The sequence below is a fragment of the Ciconia boyciana genome, chromosome 10 (genome assembly GCF_034638445.1).
Source record: "Ciconia boyciana chromosome 10, ASM3463844v1, whole genome shotgun sequence".
Classification (NCBI taxonomy): domain Eukaryota; kingdom Metazoa; phylum Chordata; class Aves; order Ciconiiformes; family Ciconiidae; genus Ciconia; species Ciconia boyciana.
In genome coordinates this window covers 29,668,167-29,685,822 of record NC_132943.1, presented here as the reverse complement: position 1 = coordinate 29,685,822, position 17,656 = coordinate 29,668,167, and the positions used below count along the sequence as shown (strand labels likewise).

The 17,656-nt window shown below is 37.9% G+C and overlaps 1 protein-coding gene and 1 long non-coding RNA gene across 4 annotated transcripts in view; both read right to left on the bottom strand.

Annotated features, from left to right (window-relative positions):
• PARD3B (par-3 family cell polarity regulator beta) overlaps nucleotides 1-17,656 on the bottom strand; it is a 439,522-nt gene that overhangs the window by 195,183 nt on the left and 226,683 nt on the right. For all 3 annotated transcript variants that reach the window (XR_012044291.1, XM_072874183.1, XM_072874182.1), the window contains exons 11-13: nucleotides 10,811-10,996; nucleotides 4,381-4,551; nucleotides 855-984 (exon numbers count right to left, since the gene is read on the bottom strand). Coding sequence is in view for 2 of the 3 variants with exons in the window: in XM_072874183.1 (XP_072730284.1) it covers nucleotides 855-984; nucleotides 4,381-4,551; nucleotides 10,811-10,996 (487 nt within the window). In the remaining variant the exon portion in view is untranslated. The remainder of the gene's footprint in view (nucleotides 1-854; nucleotides 985-4,380; nucleotides 4,552-10,810; nucleotides 10,997-17,656) is intronic.
• LOC140657731 (uncharacterized) lies at nucleotides 12,639-14,136 on the bottom strand. Its single transcript, XR_012044447.1, has 3 exons — nucleotides 13,753-14,136; nucleotides 13,325-13,427; nucleotides 12,639-12,713 (listed from the first exon to the last, which is right to left on the bottom strand). It is a non-coding gene; the product is annotated as an uncharacterized lncRNA (long non-coding RNA).

The following is a 17,656-nucleotide window of genomic DNA, read 5'->3' as shown; positions in this document are numbered from 1 at the left end:
TGAAATTACTTTTTGCAGGCCACCCAGATTCCAGAGTTGTCTAGTGGAAAAAATCTGTGGAAGCGGAAAAAATCATGCATAATTCAACTACATCAAAGAAAATCTTTTTTTCCTACTGGAAGGTATTTAAGTATGTGCTTGGCTTGAAGGATAAGAGCACACTTAAAAGGACAGGGGTCAAGACCATCTCAAATACTTAAACTTTTCAAATAACTAGTATCTTGCTGAGTCAGGTGCAAATAGGACAGATAGTACAGTATGCCATCAGAAATGAAAGAAGACAGGAAAATAAGTGGTCTTAAAAGCTCTTACTTATATGATTGCATATGCTCATACATATAGGTTTTCTCTGTACAATGTACATGTCTACCTAATTTTTTTTAATGAGTTTGTTAATATAATTCCAATTTGTAAATTAAGGGAATGTTCCTAACCTTTGATCAAATTTTACCTTTAAGTCTAAAATAAGCAAGTGTACTTTATGAATATCACACTTTTGTATAAATTCATTTAGCACCTGGGACATAATCTAAGAATTCAATGCAAAAATCATTGCACTCATTAAAGATATATAGAAAATAAACATTTTGACAACATATATTTTGCACTCATCATTTGTTTTTTATCCAACCTTACGTGTTGGGGCAGCGAGCTAGAAACTGTTACTGAAACTGGAATTTGTGCCAGGAATCTAATTCACAACTTCTGAGTCAGCTCTCCCACCCTCGCTGGATCTTCAAGCCTCAAAGTAACATAGAGTGCACTTACTCTAATTAACTGCTTTTCTATTGGCTGTGAATTTCAAAAAACAAAACCACTTTCTTTTAGCACAGAGAAGGATATCTAGACACTACCTTTTATTCTTTCCTGAGGACTGCATGTTACAAATTGCTGAAGAATAGTATCATTGCGTCGGGAAGCAGCTGCGAAGTTATGACTCCCGTCAAAGGCTGATTTTTGAAAGACTCCCTGGTCTGAGCGTTCCTAAGGAAAAAACAGAACCTCACATTGTAACAAAAAAATTAGATGTTCAACAAGGCAGAAGATCAGCCATCACTACAGACAGTGCACAAATACAGTGTAATGTTCACTGTACACTGCTTGCTTTCAAATGAGAAACTTGAAAGATACCTTCAAAATCTGTTTTTGCTGACCATGAAATAAGACAATATCTAAGCCATAACAATCATTAAGAATGATGCACAAAAATGAAGACTGGTTTCTTTATGACCCACAACTGGCTTCATTCAAATTCTCCATCTGGGAGGGCAGCTTGTGACATTGTCAACACAAGAACACGGGCAATGCCAATGGTATTTTTCTGCCAGCCAGCTGGTTCCTTTCTCTCAGAGACTGAGTGCATATGTTCTGATGATCACACACTAGCGCGGTTTTGCAAGTAAGGAGTTACACCAAACTCCCAAACACAGGTCTTCTGGCTAGCAGCTAAAGAAACTCCTGTCACACCTCTAGTCAGCTTTTCTTTTGAGACATCCCCCCCCCCCCCCCCCATACATGCCATATCGCCTAATTTATTCTCCTGAGCAGTTGCTCAAAAGAAAAAGGGGGGGGGGGGGAATCACAGTTTCTAAAACTGGGACAGACCCAGAAAGATGTTTCTGTACTCGTTATTCAGGGAAAACAGAAAACCCACACAGGGGAATATTATGGCTAGTTTTCAAAATAACCTTTATAGTTTCTGTGATTTTATATGTGTTTTTTGAAGGGGCCTCCAACTGGCTTCTATTTTTAAAGTGCATTATGCCAGCAAATGTTACACTAAATATATAATTCCTTAAGTTTCATAGTCACATCTACAGAAGAAATGCATGTATATAACCCATATAATTTCTTTGTAAAATGATGCAAGACTTCTAATGCATTGGCAAGTGATTGCCTGCAAACCAACACATGAGGAAGGACAGCATGTTACATCACCTTGCAACCTGCCTTCCAAGGTTAATAATAATAAAAATAAAATTAATAATAATAAAAATAATAATAATAATAAAAATAATGATAGAATAATAACAATTAAAAATAATAAAAAATGGCAAAAATGCAGCTCAGAACACAAATCAATGCTGGGATGTTCTTGGTGACAATATGGCTACAAAGGTAGTCTCAGTGGACAGGCAACACATGCAAAATTCTCTCCTCCTCCTCAGTGCAGCATGAGCCATTTGAAAAGGCTATTTTGAACCTCTGTACAGGAACACACACACCACACAGCCGCTGACAATTATGTTTCTTCTTGTTACTGGAAATTCTTTAGTTTATATAAGATTCCTTACGTTTTGAGGTCCACATTTACTACTTTCTCATGGATACTGCTAGCTAAATTAAGCCTTGCAACATCCAAACTACTACTACACTGGAGACTTGTACCCAGTGGGTAGAGAGCCTTAAATTAACAGCAACAACAAACCTGCTTTTCCAGCTCTTTGATAAATGACACAATCAATATCCCTACAACTGATCAGTAACCAGCCTAATCAGAGTATTCAGCTTATAAAACATAGCTGTCGTGGAAGACCTCCATTAGTGTCCTGACCAATAAAAACAATAATACATTTCTAAACGTATTCTCCTTCTACCAAGCTGAGATGCAGTAACTCAGGAAGCTGCTTTGGGGAAAGGAAAGAACGGGCAACAACCCATTTCTGCTATGGTCTCCAGACTCAAATGGAATTACAACTGAACCTAAAGACTACCCTATAAAAATTAATTCCTGTCTAAAATCAATTTAATTCAAATTGAGACCTCATTATGCATTCTTCATAGGGCATGAGTTAAGATTATTTACCTCCTTCATACATCTGGATAATATACAAAACTATACACTTAACTATAAAAAGCAGCCTCACACTTCTATTAGGTCAACCCGATGTTTGACTGGAAGTTTGTTTTTTTTTTTAAATTTTGGCTTTTGTTAAATGAAGAAAACTTGCAGGAGTGAGCTTTATTTGAAGGTGAGCCATCCTTCTTATGTCAGAAGAGTGCACAATAAATATAACGTATACTTTATAATTCTTCCTTACAGTATAATGCTATGTCACATCAAAAAGGAAAGCAAAAAGGTGTTTTCCTCTAACATATTCCAGAATTGCTAATAAATATTTTTCATATTTTTCTGGCATGACCGACATCTGTCATGTGAGGCTTTTGCAAAGTGTCCTCCCAACAAAGTTAGAGCATAATCTTTGGAAAGTAATATACTTCTAAATCTATTTCTCAGTCAATGATGGTAGTAAATCAAATAGGACATCATCAGGAAAATACTAAGAGTTAATTATACTAAAAGATACCTGTATTCTCTTCCCCCTCTCTGATATTTTATGCAAATATACACAAACATGATTGTTCTTAACATTTTAAAATGTTCCAGCAATGCTTATTAAATAATAAGCTTGAAATCACCTCTTGGAATTCTATAATGGAATTTATTACGACCTTTTATATCACAAATCCACTTGTATATATTTTTATTTTAAGGAACTGTACAGATGTTGAAAAACTATTAAAATATTTACTCAAGGGTCAAAATTAAAACTGGGGTGAGTAGTAAGGGCAGACAGTATACATATATACATATTATCTATGTAAAGATGAAGAAAGAGTGTGCATATGTGCATGCATGCATGAAAGAGAGGGAGCAAGAGATCATAAAACCCATCCTTTTCAAAATAAGAGGCGATTGGCAAACATCAATTTATATGAGGTCTAGAAAACATAACTGTTAAAATTTCTTTCTTCTCTTATTTTGTTACCTTACTTAAGCCAGTTTTATGTTAATCAACTCAGAAACCCATTCTGAAGAGGTGGCCTTCACCGGACCAGGGAAAGTAAAATATTAATTCCTTGAAGGTCAAAAAAAAAAAAAAAAAAAGGTGGAGGGACAGGACAGGACCAGAACACACGCACACACACAAAAGTGGAGTGAATTAAAATACTAATAAAATTGAAAAAGCAAGAGTGAAGTAAAATCCAAGTCACACTAGGACGGTAAGGTCATGACAACAAATGAAATCAGAAGAATTCAAATCATCTGTATCCCAGCTATTGCCTTGAGGAGGTAGCACATAGTCAAAAATACATCAACACATTAATCCTAAATTAACCCTTTTTGGAACCACATTTGCTTTTGTTCTAATACTTGTCAAATTAAAGAAAGAGGCAACTTTTAGCCTGGCCTCAACAGGAACAGCAAGACCAGGAGATACCACCCAGAAACACTGTGTGAATCCTGACTCCAGGAAGTCAAGAATTCATTCTGCCAGGAGGCGCTCTCTGTGACCAAGACTTTAGCCATCATCTCTTGTATGCAAAAACACTGGGACTGGAAAGACATTTATCTAATAAACGTATTTACTGCTTCACCTCTGTCTGCACCTCCAGTCTCCGGAGAACTACCAGCTGGATCCTCCCACGAATGTTCCCCTCCATGGACATGGAGCGCCTCAGTGTTTCCATAGCCTCATGATTTGATTTGCCCAGAAGTGACTCCCCATTTACTGCAACAAGCTGATCATTTACTCGCAAACGACCATCCTACAAGCAAAAAATAAAAACAAAATATTTTTTTAAAAAAATAAAGAATTATTAGGCAGAGGTGCTACATACAGGAAAGCAAGTTGCAGAAAATCAGACATTGCTTTATAAAATTTAAGAAACAAGAGACTGCATAGTACCAGGTCTTTAAAGAGAAAAATCTTTTTGCCCATTAATTGACCATTTTTTTTCCTCTATTTACTACATTTTGGGAAGAGATCATAGGGCAATTACAAACACAGAAGTGCATGCACACACTGCTGTTTTTCTTGCATGTACAATTTAACTTGTATCAGTTCTAAAAAGAAAACAGGAAAAGGAGCTTTTGGTTAGTTAAAAGGACCCACACCATAGCTGTTAGTATCTGCAGCGCAACCTTGAAGGAGTAGTGCAACATATTTCCCATGCATTAATATCTGCTATCAGGGTCTGGTAAGAAACAGTTCCAGAAGTTTTGTCTGATAGTCTCACTAGTGTCTATCTTGTTACAGTTACCATGCCACCATACGGGCTAGTGTTCTCAGTTCAGAATGGTCATTAAGACTTAAGAATCCTTATTTTAATTAATGCCATCCATGTATTTTAACATCCAAATCTGCTGCCAAAAACAAAATTAAGGTTGAGCCATATCAAGTAGCCTATGCTATGAAAAAAGTAATTCAGTTTCATTGCCAAGGTTAAATGACATTTGTGGGTGTAATAAAATTGTGGACCCTGCTATTTTGTGATTTAGGAGTCCTATTGCTGTTGTCATTATTATCTGTGATTTATTTCTTTTCATAAAAGTACGTGCCATGGACTTTTCTCTCTTTAACAAGAAAATAAGGTTTATTTAATTAAGAGACAAGAGTTTCTTTTAAAGCTTGTCAAGTTCACAATTATCAGGTTGGCATCAGACCTCAAAGAAGGAAGAGAAAGAGTAAGAAACTGAAGACATCTAATACAGAAGGGCAGTGAATAAAGAATAGCAGGGAAAGAACTTGCACAGAAATACATTGCTTGGTTAAAACAAATCGGATTCATTCATGGGCTCATTACGTACTCTTCATAAGGCACTTGTCCAAACTGTTTACATATTTCGTGCACCTGAGTAATGCAAAATACATATACTTTTTGACTTTTATTTTTTCTATCACTGAGATGTTCAATTAACTATTTGGCTATTACTGCCAAGTCCAAGTCATTTGTGCTCAAGTGAGTTACAGTAGCTGTGAGAAACTCAGCTTTCTTAAGTGTTATTTTTGTTGGAACTGGGTATCATCATTACCACAGCAGAGTATGAGTAGCCACAGAGCTGAAGAACAACAGCATATACCAGAATCCAAAATAAACCGGGAGGGACAAGAAGATGGAAAGACAGAATTGGGAGATGAGGCACTCAGTGAAGGAAAATGAAGAGAAATAAAACTTTTCTGGGGAGGGTATGGGAATGGAGGATAGGAAACAGCAATGCCGTTTGGAAAAGATACCGAAACCTCTCCCACCTCTCTGCTGAATATTTCATGCCAACACAAATTTACCTGCAGTCAAAGTCAATAGGTTAACCCCACCCTTTCTCTACATACAAAATGATGCCATCACACATGCTAAAGTTTAGGGAGAGAAGAGTTAACACTGTTGAACAGGGAGTTTTATTATTTGCACATGTTGTAATTCCTTTGTGTTCTATCAAAATCTGCTGAAATGAATGGAGCCATTCACAGCAACAGGAGTTTGAGGAAAAAAGATTTTATTTTTTGTGAGTTTCTGTAAGACTTTGAAATTTTTACAGGTCCTCATGTCCTCCTGCTATGGTCCCACAGGTTCTTGGATTACTTTATTTCCTTTCTGTGGATAAACACCCATGTATAAATATCCGTTGAAGATTTTTACTAAAGTATATACAAATACATTGTCAAATGCATCTTGTCACGACTACATCTGTTGACTATGCAACTGTCCTGAACACAACGTGTATTTTTAAAGGAATCACTGCAGCCTCAGACAGCTCTGAACTGGCTTGATTTTTAATTTGCCTTGTAATACTTTTGTACGAGACTTTGTATTTATTTCTTTATATTTTAATAACGTCAGTTTTTAAAGAACTTCTTTTGATGCATCTCCCTTCTTCCCACTCTGCTACATGCTCCACTTAATGCAAAATTCAACTTGAATTCAACACTTCAACTATGATTGGAGAAAAAAAGTGTGCGTGCTTCATAAATGCTGATCAAGGATCAAGTACACTTGCTAAGTCACCTGTACAAGGTAGGCTGGAAGACAGCTGAACAGTGTTTTCACACATGCTCAGATAGAAGTTATTTCACAGAAAAACCTTTTGCTATTTTAAAGACTGAAAAAAAAAAATCCCAATATCTAAACAGTTTCCAAACACAGATTTTCACATTACTGGTGTTATGGGCTGGGTTTAGAAGCCTGAACTGCAAGACAATCTACTTGGCTCAAAACAAGCTAAATGTTGTTTTAACGTGTTTTTTCTTTTATCTCTGAAAGGTAGGTTTCTTTGTGACTTCTGAGTAGAAAAACAACATTTGGCATTTCAGTAAAATGGTTTTCAAATGCCATCTCTGAAACTGCAAGTGAGCTATTCTAATAAAGGCTGAAGTTACTGTTCCCATGCTTATTCAAAAAATAGGTTTTTTATGGAGACTCACAGCAAGGGGTAGAACCTACCACCACATGGCTACCATATTCAGTCAGTCTCAAGACTCTGATGCTTTTCACAGAAAAGCAGGGAGATATAATGCCATGTTCTTCATGGACTTATGTTTTTAATCAAAGCACACGTAGCTATTTCCCTTATCACATCAATGACATTTCTCTCAGAAGGAATTCCTTGATGGCATTTATTGGAATCATCCAATTTCCCCATCCACTGCACAAAACAAGCAATGTTTACTGCAACAGCACTCGGAAGCCCCAAGGAGGTTCAAGCTACACCATGTTTGATTTGAACAAATGCGCACGCAGAAAATATTCCATTATTTCTAATAACAGCTCAGCTGCATTTCAGCTGCAGTAGACAGCAAGTACCTGATGATCAGGAATGCATCACAAGTGAAAAACCAAGATGTCTCAAGATGAACAAGGCTGAAATCCCTAAAGTTAGGGGGAAAGATGATGCGTTTAAACTCAGTCAAATGTTAGTTGTCCTCACATGAAAGGCTCTGCATAATTACAAATATCAAGTATTCTAGTAACTTCTTTATCTTAGCGATGATAAAAAATAGACACTTCAAAAATTCCAAAAGGAGGTTAAGAAGGGACATACTGGTTCAATCAGCAAAAGTAACTCTTTTTATTCCTGCAGGATACAGTGTTAGAATACCAACTAAGAACATTAAAGCATTTTTACTTCATTTGGTTTTGTAGCAAGAGCAGTAAATAGGCACTGGGTCTTACTGTAGCGTGTATGATGCAAGATGCATTGATATTTTCTAAAATCTTTAGCTAGGACAAAAAATCATGAAGTATAGAATTAAAGACTTTAATTTTCCCTTATGTTTTTTTACAACTCCCTTACTGTGCTTTGCAATGCCACTAACACATCAGAGCTAGATTAATGTGTTAACGTTTCGAAAAAACACTAAAAAATGTTGGCCTTTCTTTAGACCTTTGGCTCAGACCAATAACAGATAACAGGAACCAACCAAAATTGTCTGCATCTCATACATAACTCTTCATTCTAAAAAACACACTGGTGAAAGAAATTTAATGTATCAAAACCTTTATACAGCATGAGAAGGACTAAGCATTTACTTCAGCAGTGAAACAAATGCGTTGAAGTTCAATGTATTACATGTCTTCTTTTGAAGACAAGTGGTGACTATATAGACAAGGGGATAAAGCTCCCCCTTATATTAGCATGATATCATAAAATCAGAACAAATTTTAAACTCTAAATGCAGAAGTGAGAAATAGTAAGAGAATTCTCATGTCAGTGAGTGTTACGATTTCCTCCTGTGATAGTTTCCCAAGAAAACTTTGTACACCGAAAAGCAAATGCACATGTCTAAATCCATAATACTCCATTTCAGAGAGTTACAGTGAATAGCATGGGAAAATGCTCTGGACAGCTACCAGCTGGAAAGAAAGGCGCTTTATTTAAAAACTTGCTACAAGATGACATTTAAAATAAGGACAATACGGACATCTTTAAATATTTATGCACAAATATGTGCACACTTTTTAACTTGATACAAGAAATTTTATTAATTGTTAATACCCACTGATTATGTTTTGTTCTATATAAAGGTCATTAGACAGGAGAAAGACAGCTGCTCTCCATGCATATGCAACAGTAAACTGTGGTTCTTAAGACATTGCCAGAATGACTGCATTCTGTGAGTACTTGTATAAAACACATCGGAAAGATTCTCTGAACAGTTCTGGTTGAAGCTAGAGGCTCAGCTACCATCTCATTTGCTCAGGAGCCTACTCTCAGATCTATTACTACACAGTTCTAATTGGTGAAAAGGTTACAACGAGGTAGAATAGAAGATAGGTCACAGGACCACTGGTTACTACAAGACAAAATAATCTTCCCATCATGGTGACTAACTGTGCCAGTTGCCCGATTACTTAGGTGTGAGCACAGAAGTCCTGCTTTATTAGTCTGCAGACCCATCAAGCTAAAATTAACTGCTCCAGAGTAAGTAACTATGGGAGAATAGAGAGTGGTAAATGTACAGAGCTAGAAAGGGTTGTTTTATGTGCCTATGATGTGACAAGTCAGGTAGCCAGCCCACTAATGCTGCCAGAATATGGCTCCACAAGGTTTGCTATTCAAAACCATGAGTTTATTCGTGGCAATATACACTGTCACTGCAACTGGTGTGGACAATTACTCAGGGAACACACAGCTGGGAAAGCAAGGAGGGCAGCCTCATTCTCACAGTAAAATGAGTTGTACTCTGTAGCAGACATGCACATAAATTGAATTTATCCAGCCCTAATTTGGCCAATCACGCCTTAACTCATTCCTGATATACTCATTCCTGATATACTCATTCCTCATCCAAGTAGATGAGCTTACTCACGTGTCGTTTAGCCCTGAGTTAACTACCGACAGTGTTCTGAACTGCATGTACCAGGCTCAGTTATACTTGAGAAGATCCGAGCTTTGAAATAACTGTGGGACTAGGACAGGTAAATAATAGAAGCAGGGAAGTATTAAACATTCACATCAAAGCTAAATCCTTGATTATTGCTATTCACCAGCTGCTGTAAATAGATGATCATGAAAGTTTTAATGCTGTGAATTGTCTTACTCAGCAGGCTGATGTCAGTAGAGGAATTTACATACACTGAATTAAAAGGTATTTTTACAGAAAAGAGAACTGCAAGGAATTGCTGAGATAACACAAGAGAAAAAAATTACATTATGGATCCACAACAGTTAAACATACTAGCCCTGAAAGATTAAGACTTTTGTTTCTAATTTCAAGAAAGTTACCTTTTTCAAGTTTTATTTGGGAAAAAAATGCAGTCAACAGATTTCCTAAAGATTAGAAAATCATTCAAATACTTTTTAATCATAAAAATGTGCAACAGTCCTTGTATACAGGGAGCAGAACAATTCATAATACTGTCATTTACCAATTTAATATTACCCATTCAATCCACCTCAGGAACAATTGGTAACTTCTGCACAATTGATGCCAGGCTCAGCCAAGACACATTTTTACTACAATGGTAAAAAATATTTTGAATAAAAAAGAAAGAAAATGATGAGCTAGCTTTTTATTTACAGCATAAATTAAACACATAATCCTCAACCTCACAGAACTGTCAATTTCTAATTTTTGTAAAGAAGTTTGTCTTTTGATTGTTTCTTATGGGCCTGCCTGTATCACTTCGGGAACCCAAAAGCAGTGCAGATAGACAAGAAATGTAGATATCTAACTTCTCTGTCACTGAGCCTCGCAGCACGCAAACTTTCCTATGCACTTCTGTGGGCTGTTGGAAAGCTGGGGGCAGCCTCTCCTCGTACCCGCACACCCTCAGCCTTCTCCCCCTTCCCCATTTCCTGCAGCATCCAAATCCCACCCAAGGTTTCCACCAATTCACTTTCCTTGTGGCAAACCCTACCACACAAGACACCAGAATCTTGGGACAAAACATCAGTAGATTTGCAGTTCACCTAAAGGAATCAGTGACAAAAAGGTATTCGTTCCTAGAATGCTTATCAAGTGAGATTCAGTACTCAGCACCGAAATGTCAGAATTCTAACACATTGTCTGATGTGTTTCTTCCATACCTTAAAAGCAGCACCTCCGTGAATAACGGATTTGATGAAAATCCCAAGATCAGCTCCAGTATCCCGAGATTTGTTGCCTTTTAAGCTCACACCAAGTCCAGCAGAGCCAGAATCATTCAGAGGAACCTCAAAGGTCAGCTGCTCTGTGGTTTCTGGAGAAAGAATACTGCAGGTTGGCTCTCCTTTCTGTTGGAGAAAACAAGGATGACAATAAGGGTGAAAAGGGGGCAGAGACAATGCATAAACTAGTTGTATACATAGGTTCATATGACAAGAAATAGTCCACTTCTCCAGAAAGTAGCTTGAAGAAGCAGCCTTATAACCAACAATGCATTTAGCTGACATTTTGTCACATGATGTGGCTTAAACTTTTATTTTTAATGATACCTAGGAATATGCCTAAATAGAAGGTAAAATAGCTTAGTTCCACATGATATAAAACTGATGTTGCAGCAGAATATAAAAAAGACATTTATTTTAAACACAGCTGCATTAAAACTGTAAGCCATAAAACTCTCAACATCTTTACATGCAGCTCACAAACTGTAATGATAGTTGTACTGTTAAATCCCATTCCTCTCTGAAAATTGAGTTTCATTCTTAAAAAATTATCCTTCCCTCAAACCTGTCTACAGAGGGAAGTTGGTGTAACAAAAGCGAGGGTGAGAATTGAAAACACAGTAACTTATTCTGCACTAACTCCCTTTGTACATACTTTTATTCCATAGACCTTTGGGGTTTTTTTTCCTTCTGCTATAGCTTGATCCCAAAATTTTTCCTAGATTAGACTGCTGTTTACAAGACTGCCAAGTCAAGTATCCATAGCTAGGGAAGATCAGAAAGAACTTTCTTTTCCTGACACTGTATCTGCAGTTTTGTAGGGTTGTATGTTGTTGGGGGTTTTTGTCTGGTTTTTTTGTGTGTGTGTTTTTTTTTTTTTAAAAAAACACATTAGAATGATGAAATTAAACAAAATCAAATTCTAGCCCGAAATATTCATACTGGCAGAAATAAAACTAGGACAAGGAGACCTACTATGGAGTAAAGTGTCCATGGAAGGTACCAGTGGACAAGACCTTATGCATCATATATGATTTTATTCCACTCTTCCTTCTCCATATAACTCTAAGCCAATTAATTAGTTTATGTTTCTTGTAATTTGGACATTTTCTATTCTTTGTAATAGTAGTGCTAAAAAATTAATAGGCAAAAAACTATGAAAAGGAAATACACAGACAAGTACAAGTTGAAAAAGATGACTGGGGGCTGCTTTCAAGGGTGTCAAAGTCTTATATTAACTTATCAACTAGAGGCCACGCACAAGGAGGAGTGTAGTAGGCTGGGCCAATCCGCCTTTCACCTAATGAAGGATTGTTTCCAGGGCCTAAGCTTCAGTACATACAGTATCAATGCCACCGTCAGCAAAGGTGCCAGCAGTACAGATGTCTTCTCAGCAGCCAGAGTAGTCCCGTATATTCATCTATTATGCTGTCTGATCAACAAGAAGTACGATCACAGAACTAAGAGCAGAAATTAATATCCTGAAGCAACAACAAATTAAAAACACTAACCACTAAGTATACTTTCATTTATTTCAGATGCCCTTTCACTGATGAGAAGCAGCTACTGGCTAGAGTGGAATCGCATAGGCCAGAGAGCTAGGACTATAAACCTCAATCCCAACATGCACGATGCTCAAATTCTTCCTGGAATGTAACTACATGATATTAAGTCAACACAATTTGCCTAACTGCCAAATATAAAAATGACATAGCACCAACATGGACAATTGTCTTGATGCCAGCACTCATCTCCAGTACCTGTGTTACTCATTTGTGCCTTTGTCTTTGTTCACCAGAAGTAGAGACTTCGCGGTTACAGATCTGTCACTTTTATTTCTTAGCTGTGGATATAGAGAATCCTGAATGTAATCCCCCAAATGCTACAAATTCATACTTACTACTGTGAACAACACAGAATAATTTTTAAACACTACTGCTCCGACTTCCTTCAAAAGAATCAGTGTAAGGAAAAAACCCACTATTACTGGCCTTCTAATGTAAGCATTTTGCATTTCACTTTCTCAAGGTTTTAGAGGAAAGATTTTCTGCCCAATCTTTTGTTTCCCAAAATGCACGTATTCTCATCAGCCGATTCAGAACTCTTAGATCAGAATTCTACTCAAATGGCACATCCTGTCCAGATTTGAACAGAGGACATTTTTCTCAAGGTCCCAGACATGTGATGTCTCCTGCAGCCCTTCAGGACAGGCTATTTTGTATTACTTTCGCGGTCCCCTAGGCAAGCAGTTCCTGCATGCTGCGGCTATTCTTCCACTTTAATCCAGGACACCTGCACCAGCCTCTTGCCCCTTCTGTACATCAATACTGTGGTTTTCTCTTTCCCAGTACCACGAGGAAAGCAGTGAGGGGGGTTGTTATCACAGGACATAAAAGCTCTCAGTGCCCATGCCTACCTTCACCACAGCAGTCACAAAATGCTTTATAATGTTACCTCAATATGAACTCGGACTTCATATAAAACTGAATTTGGTCACATTCAGATCAATTTTTAATGGGGATGGCTGAAGGTAAGCCCTGGCACAAAGGCTATTATTCTGAAAAAAAAAAACAAAAAACTTTCAAGGAAAAGGTGACACAGTGTTTTTGTCAAGAAAAAGTTATACATGTTTTTGTTAGCTTCTTTCTCAGGAGCATCTTACCCGTTTTACTTTAAGCTCCAAGATGTACATTAATTTCAGGCTAAGGACTTGATGCATTTGTTAACATAAATTGGTAAAAAACCAAAGACAACAGGATCTATACATGCCCCTCAAGCCAATATATGAAAATAAACTAGGCAGAGGAGTCTGCTTGAATTCGAGTCAAGCACTCTAATCAATACTGTTCTCATTTGTACTATTGCTCTTGTTGCTGACCCACCGGTGAAATGGATGAGCAGGCCGCAGCCCCCCGGCCGTGGCAGTGTTGGGGCAGCGGTGGCTGTAGGAGGCAGGACGCCGTCCCCTTCTCCGCAGCACGGGCACAGGCTCTGAGGCAGCACTGTGCTCAACTCAGGCATCAAGAAACAAGCTGGATGGATTCCAGAGGACAGCAATCTAACAACCTTGTTTAACCTTGCAAAAAAAAAAGCCTAAAAAGGGACATAATAATAGCCTTCAGAACACTTTACGGTAGCATTTTCCCCCTTTTTCTTTGCAGGTGATTTTTGACATCAGAAATATCTCACTAAAGTAGCTGGCAAGGAAACGTCGGTGAGTCTCAAAGAAAACCTTTGCCCTCAATATCTGGGGAAAAAAGACTGACTAGGTGCTCACTAGAACTCTCCCATTATAACCTTACTAAGATAACAATATTACACATAGTTTTTCAGTATAACTTAGTCCCGTTTTAGATTCTAATACAAATAAATTGCTAAAAGCAGAGTAATAAAAAAAAGTAACAGAGTTGTTCAATGTTCTATAATATTTCCCAACTTCCTTTGACAAAACTATGCCATGCATTAGGTCTTGTTAAGTGTCCTGGTTTCAGCTGGGCTAGAGTTCATTTTCTTCCTAGCAGCTGGTGTAGCACTGTGTTTTGGATTTAGGATGAGAATACTGTTGATAACACAGGGATGTTTTAGTTAAGGACTGTTCAGCTTCCCGTGCTCTGCCAGGTGCACAAGAAGCTGGGAGGGGGCACAGCCAGGACAGCTGACCCCAACTGGCCAGAGGGCTATTCCACACCATATGGCTTCATGCTCAGCACAGAAATGGGGAGCTGGCCGGGGGCAGCGATCGCTGCTCGGGGATGATCTGGGCGTTGATCAGCGGGTGGTGAGCGGTTGCATCACTGGGTTTTTTGGTTTTCCCTGGGTTTTGTTCCTCTCTCTCTCCCTCTCTTGTTATTTTCCTTTTTATTACAATTTATTATTGTTATTATTATTATTATTATTTTATTTCAGTTATTAAACTGCTCTTATCTCAGCCCACAATTTTTCTTACTTGTGCTCTTCCGATTCTCTCCCCCACCCCACCGGGAGTGGGGAGGGTGAGCGACTGGCTCTGTGGGGCTTAGCTGCCAACTGGGGTTAAACCATGACATTAAATAACCTACCAGATCACTGTCTGCATGCCTGGATGTGTTATCTATCAAACATTCAGATGTATTCAGCAGGACACCACACAAGTACAGTAAATCTCTGTATTTCGTTTCCTCTGCTTTCCTTAGTACCTAATTTGGAATCCGTAACATTTGACTACCATTTTCCCTGCTACAGTTCTCTGGGAAACAGATAACTTCATCACACAAAAACCTTAGTACATTTAATTTAAATTTAAAAAACAGCTGCTTTTACCTATTACCGAAGAACTCTCTAATACTCCTTAAAGTCCTTCACAAGTGTTTCTTGTTCAACATAGTTCAATTATCCTAAGAATCTCTCCTTTTCATTATTTATATTCAGCCTTACCCTAAGATCCAGCAAAAGTTGATATAAAAATAATGCTGAACTTTGTTTAATAGTACTATCAAAACTTGTTACCCATTAGGGAGGGTGAATGACATTTCAATGATTTCAAGGGATGGGTAACAGGAAAGGAGATGCACATCTACAAATCAATGATGAATTCATTATAAGACCAAGTAAACTCTGTCTTTATTCCCTTAAACTTTTAATTCGCTACTCGTTGTATGGCATCTGATAGCAAATGCCTGGTAGTCTATAACAACAAGACTCTTTGGTGCAAATACAAGGTTGAAAACTTTTCTTTGTGGGAGCATGTGAGAAGCAGCAGAAAGGAGGAAAAACAGAGGAGAAATAAAAAGGGTTGAACAGAACCAAGAAGCTTGATTTCATCCTATCCTTGCTGAATGGTTTCAAATTATTATCCTGATGATAGTGCTCTTCCCAAGGAATGCCTTTTCACTGATGACCAAAGAGAGCTCCAGCCATCCTTAACTTAACAGCTCATCAATTAACTGCTTCATTTGGGTAACTAATTTTATGAGTGATGGTCCCTGTTCCTAGAATATGCAGGTATGAATACTAAATACCGCTAGTGACTCACAGGGCTGGATTCCCATTGCCTCTATTTCCCTGACTTTGCTAAAACATTATCCCAAGACATCAATACTTTACAACAGAGCAACCACCATAAGCTGAATTATGGTCTGGTAAAGGAAGTCCTCTCCAATGCACTAAACCTTGAATTCTATTAGAAATACTTCTTACCTCAAGATCATCCTAGAATCTGAATTCACTCAAACACAGAATGAATGAAACTAGCTGCAACACACATATGTTTCTAGACCAGGAAAAACTTACAGTTTAATGTTATAAATTACCCAGTCAACAATCACATCATGTATTTTCCATGACAAATGTATCGCACCTTAGCACTTCAGGAATTAAATGATAGTGTATCACTGCAGCTATTCCCTGCTGCAGACATAGGTAAGTAACTCAATGGTAGTACAATAAATGCAAAACAGTTACATAAGTCAGATAGCCAAGCGATGAGACCTCAAGAAGGCTAGAGCTTTGAGATGGCCTGGCCTGTAGTTTTCCTTTAAGATGGGTACACTGAAGACAGCAAAAGGGATTTTAAACTCTTAAGTATTAATAAAACATACTTAATAGTGAAACAGGTTGAAGTTAAAAAGCCCAAACAAACAGGACTTGCAGAATCAATTCTCCACTGCTCACTTTGTCCTTGTTGGGCAGAGTCCTTCCTTCAGCTTTGCTAAATCTTAGCCTGTCAGCCTGCAGTGGCTTCCTCAACTGCAATAAGCTCTGAACAGTCCCCTCTAGATATGCACATCCCTATTCCCAGTCCCCTCTGCAGCTTCGTGATGTTTGTTCCCTAATATTTATAGGAGTCTGCCAGCCTCAGCTCCGGCTGCAAAGCTCCCTCCTGGCTGCACCATCCAGCACTCTAGATAGTTCCTGAGCTTTCTCAACTGCTTGGGGAAGACAACGATCTCCTCTCTTTCTGCAGGCGGTTTCTCCTGGACCAGAATGCAGCGGTCAGAAGTAGGCTAAGAGGCAATCTTTCCACTTGCTGTCCAGGCTCAGCCGTTAAACAGAATGGAGCAAACAACCAAACAGGTACCATCCCTCACAAAGGAAATCAGGACAGGAATGTTTTAATCTACCGATACCCCTGCATGGAACTTCAGTAAAATCAATTCTGACATTTACTGAATCACCACAAACCAGACAGAAAACTTCAGAACAGTTTATATGAAGGTGAGAGAATGCCCAGTTTGCTAGATTTGAGAGCAGAAAGCCCTAATAATATGTGCTAAATAACATTCAGCAATGCAGATGGAAAACCTTTATCTAAGAGTCTCAGGATACATTTGATTAATTGATGTTCTGCCAATGATTTTATTTAATTTTTAGAAGCACATCTATACCTCAGGTCTCTGATTTCTTAATTAAAAGGCTATAATAAAGGATTCTTAAAAGAACCTAACATTTTACTGGTATATAATTAAGTCTCACCACCAAATTCTCAGTATTAAAGAACAGATAGAATATACTTTTAGCCTTCTCTTATTCCGACAACACACAGAAACTGCTCAGTCACCAATACAAACAGAATTGTAACCTTTTAAAAAAGTACCGTGTATTGTATTTTTCCCCCCTTCTACTTAGTCCGTGGTTATATATCTACTCAATATTGTGTCAATCCTCTGTCTACCATGGGACACCACTTTCAATTAGTCCTTCTATTTAATCTTACAATGCCTGTTCTCATTGACCACGGCACTTTTGATCTGTGGATTTATGATAATCTAATGCATCTCTCTCACTGGAAAGGTTGCCTTATTTATCCCT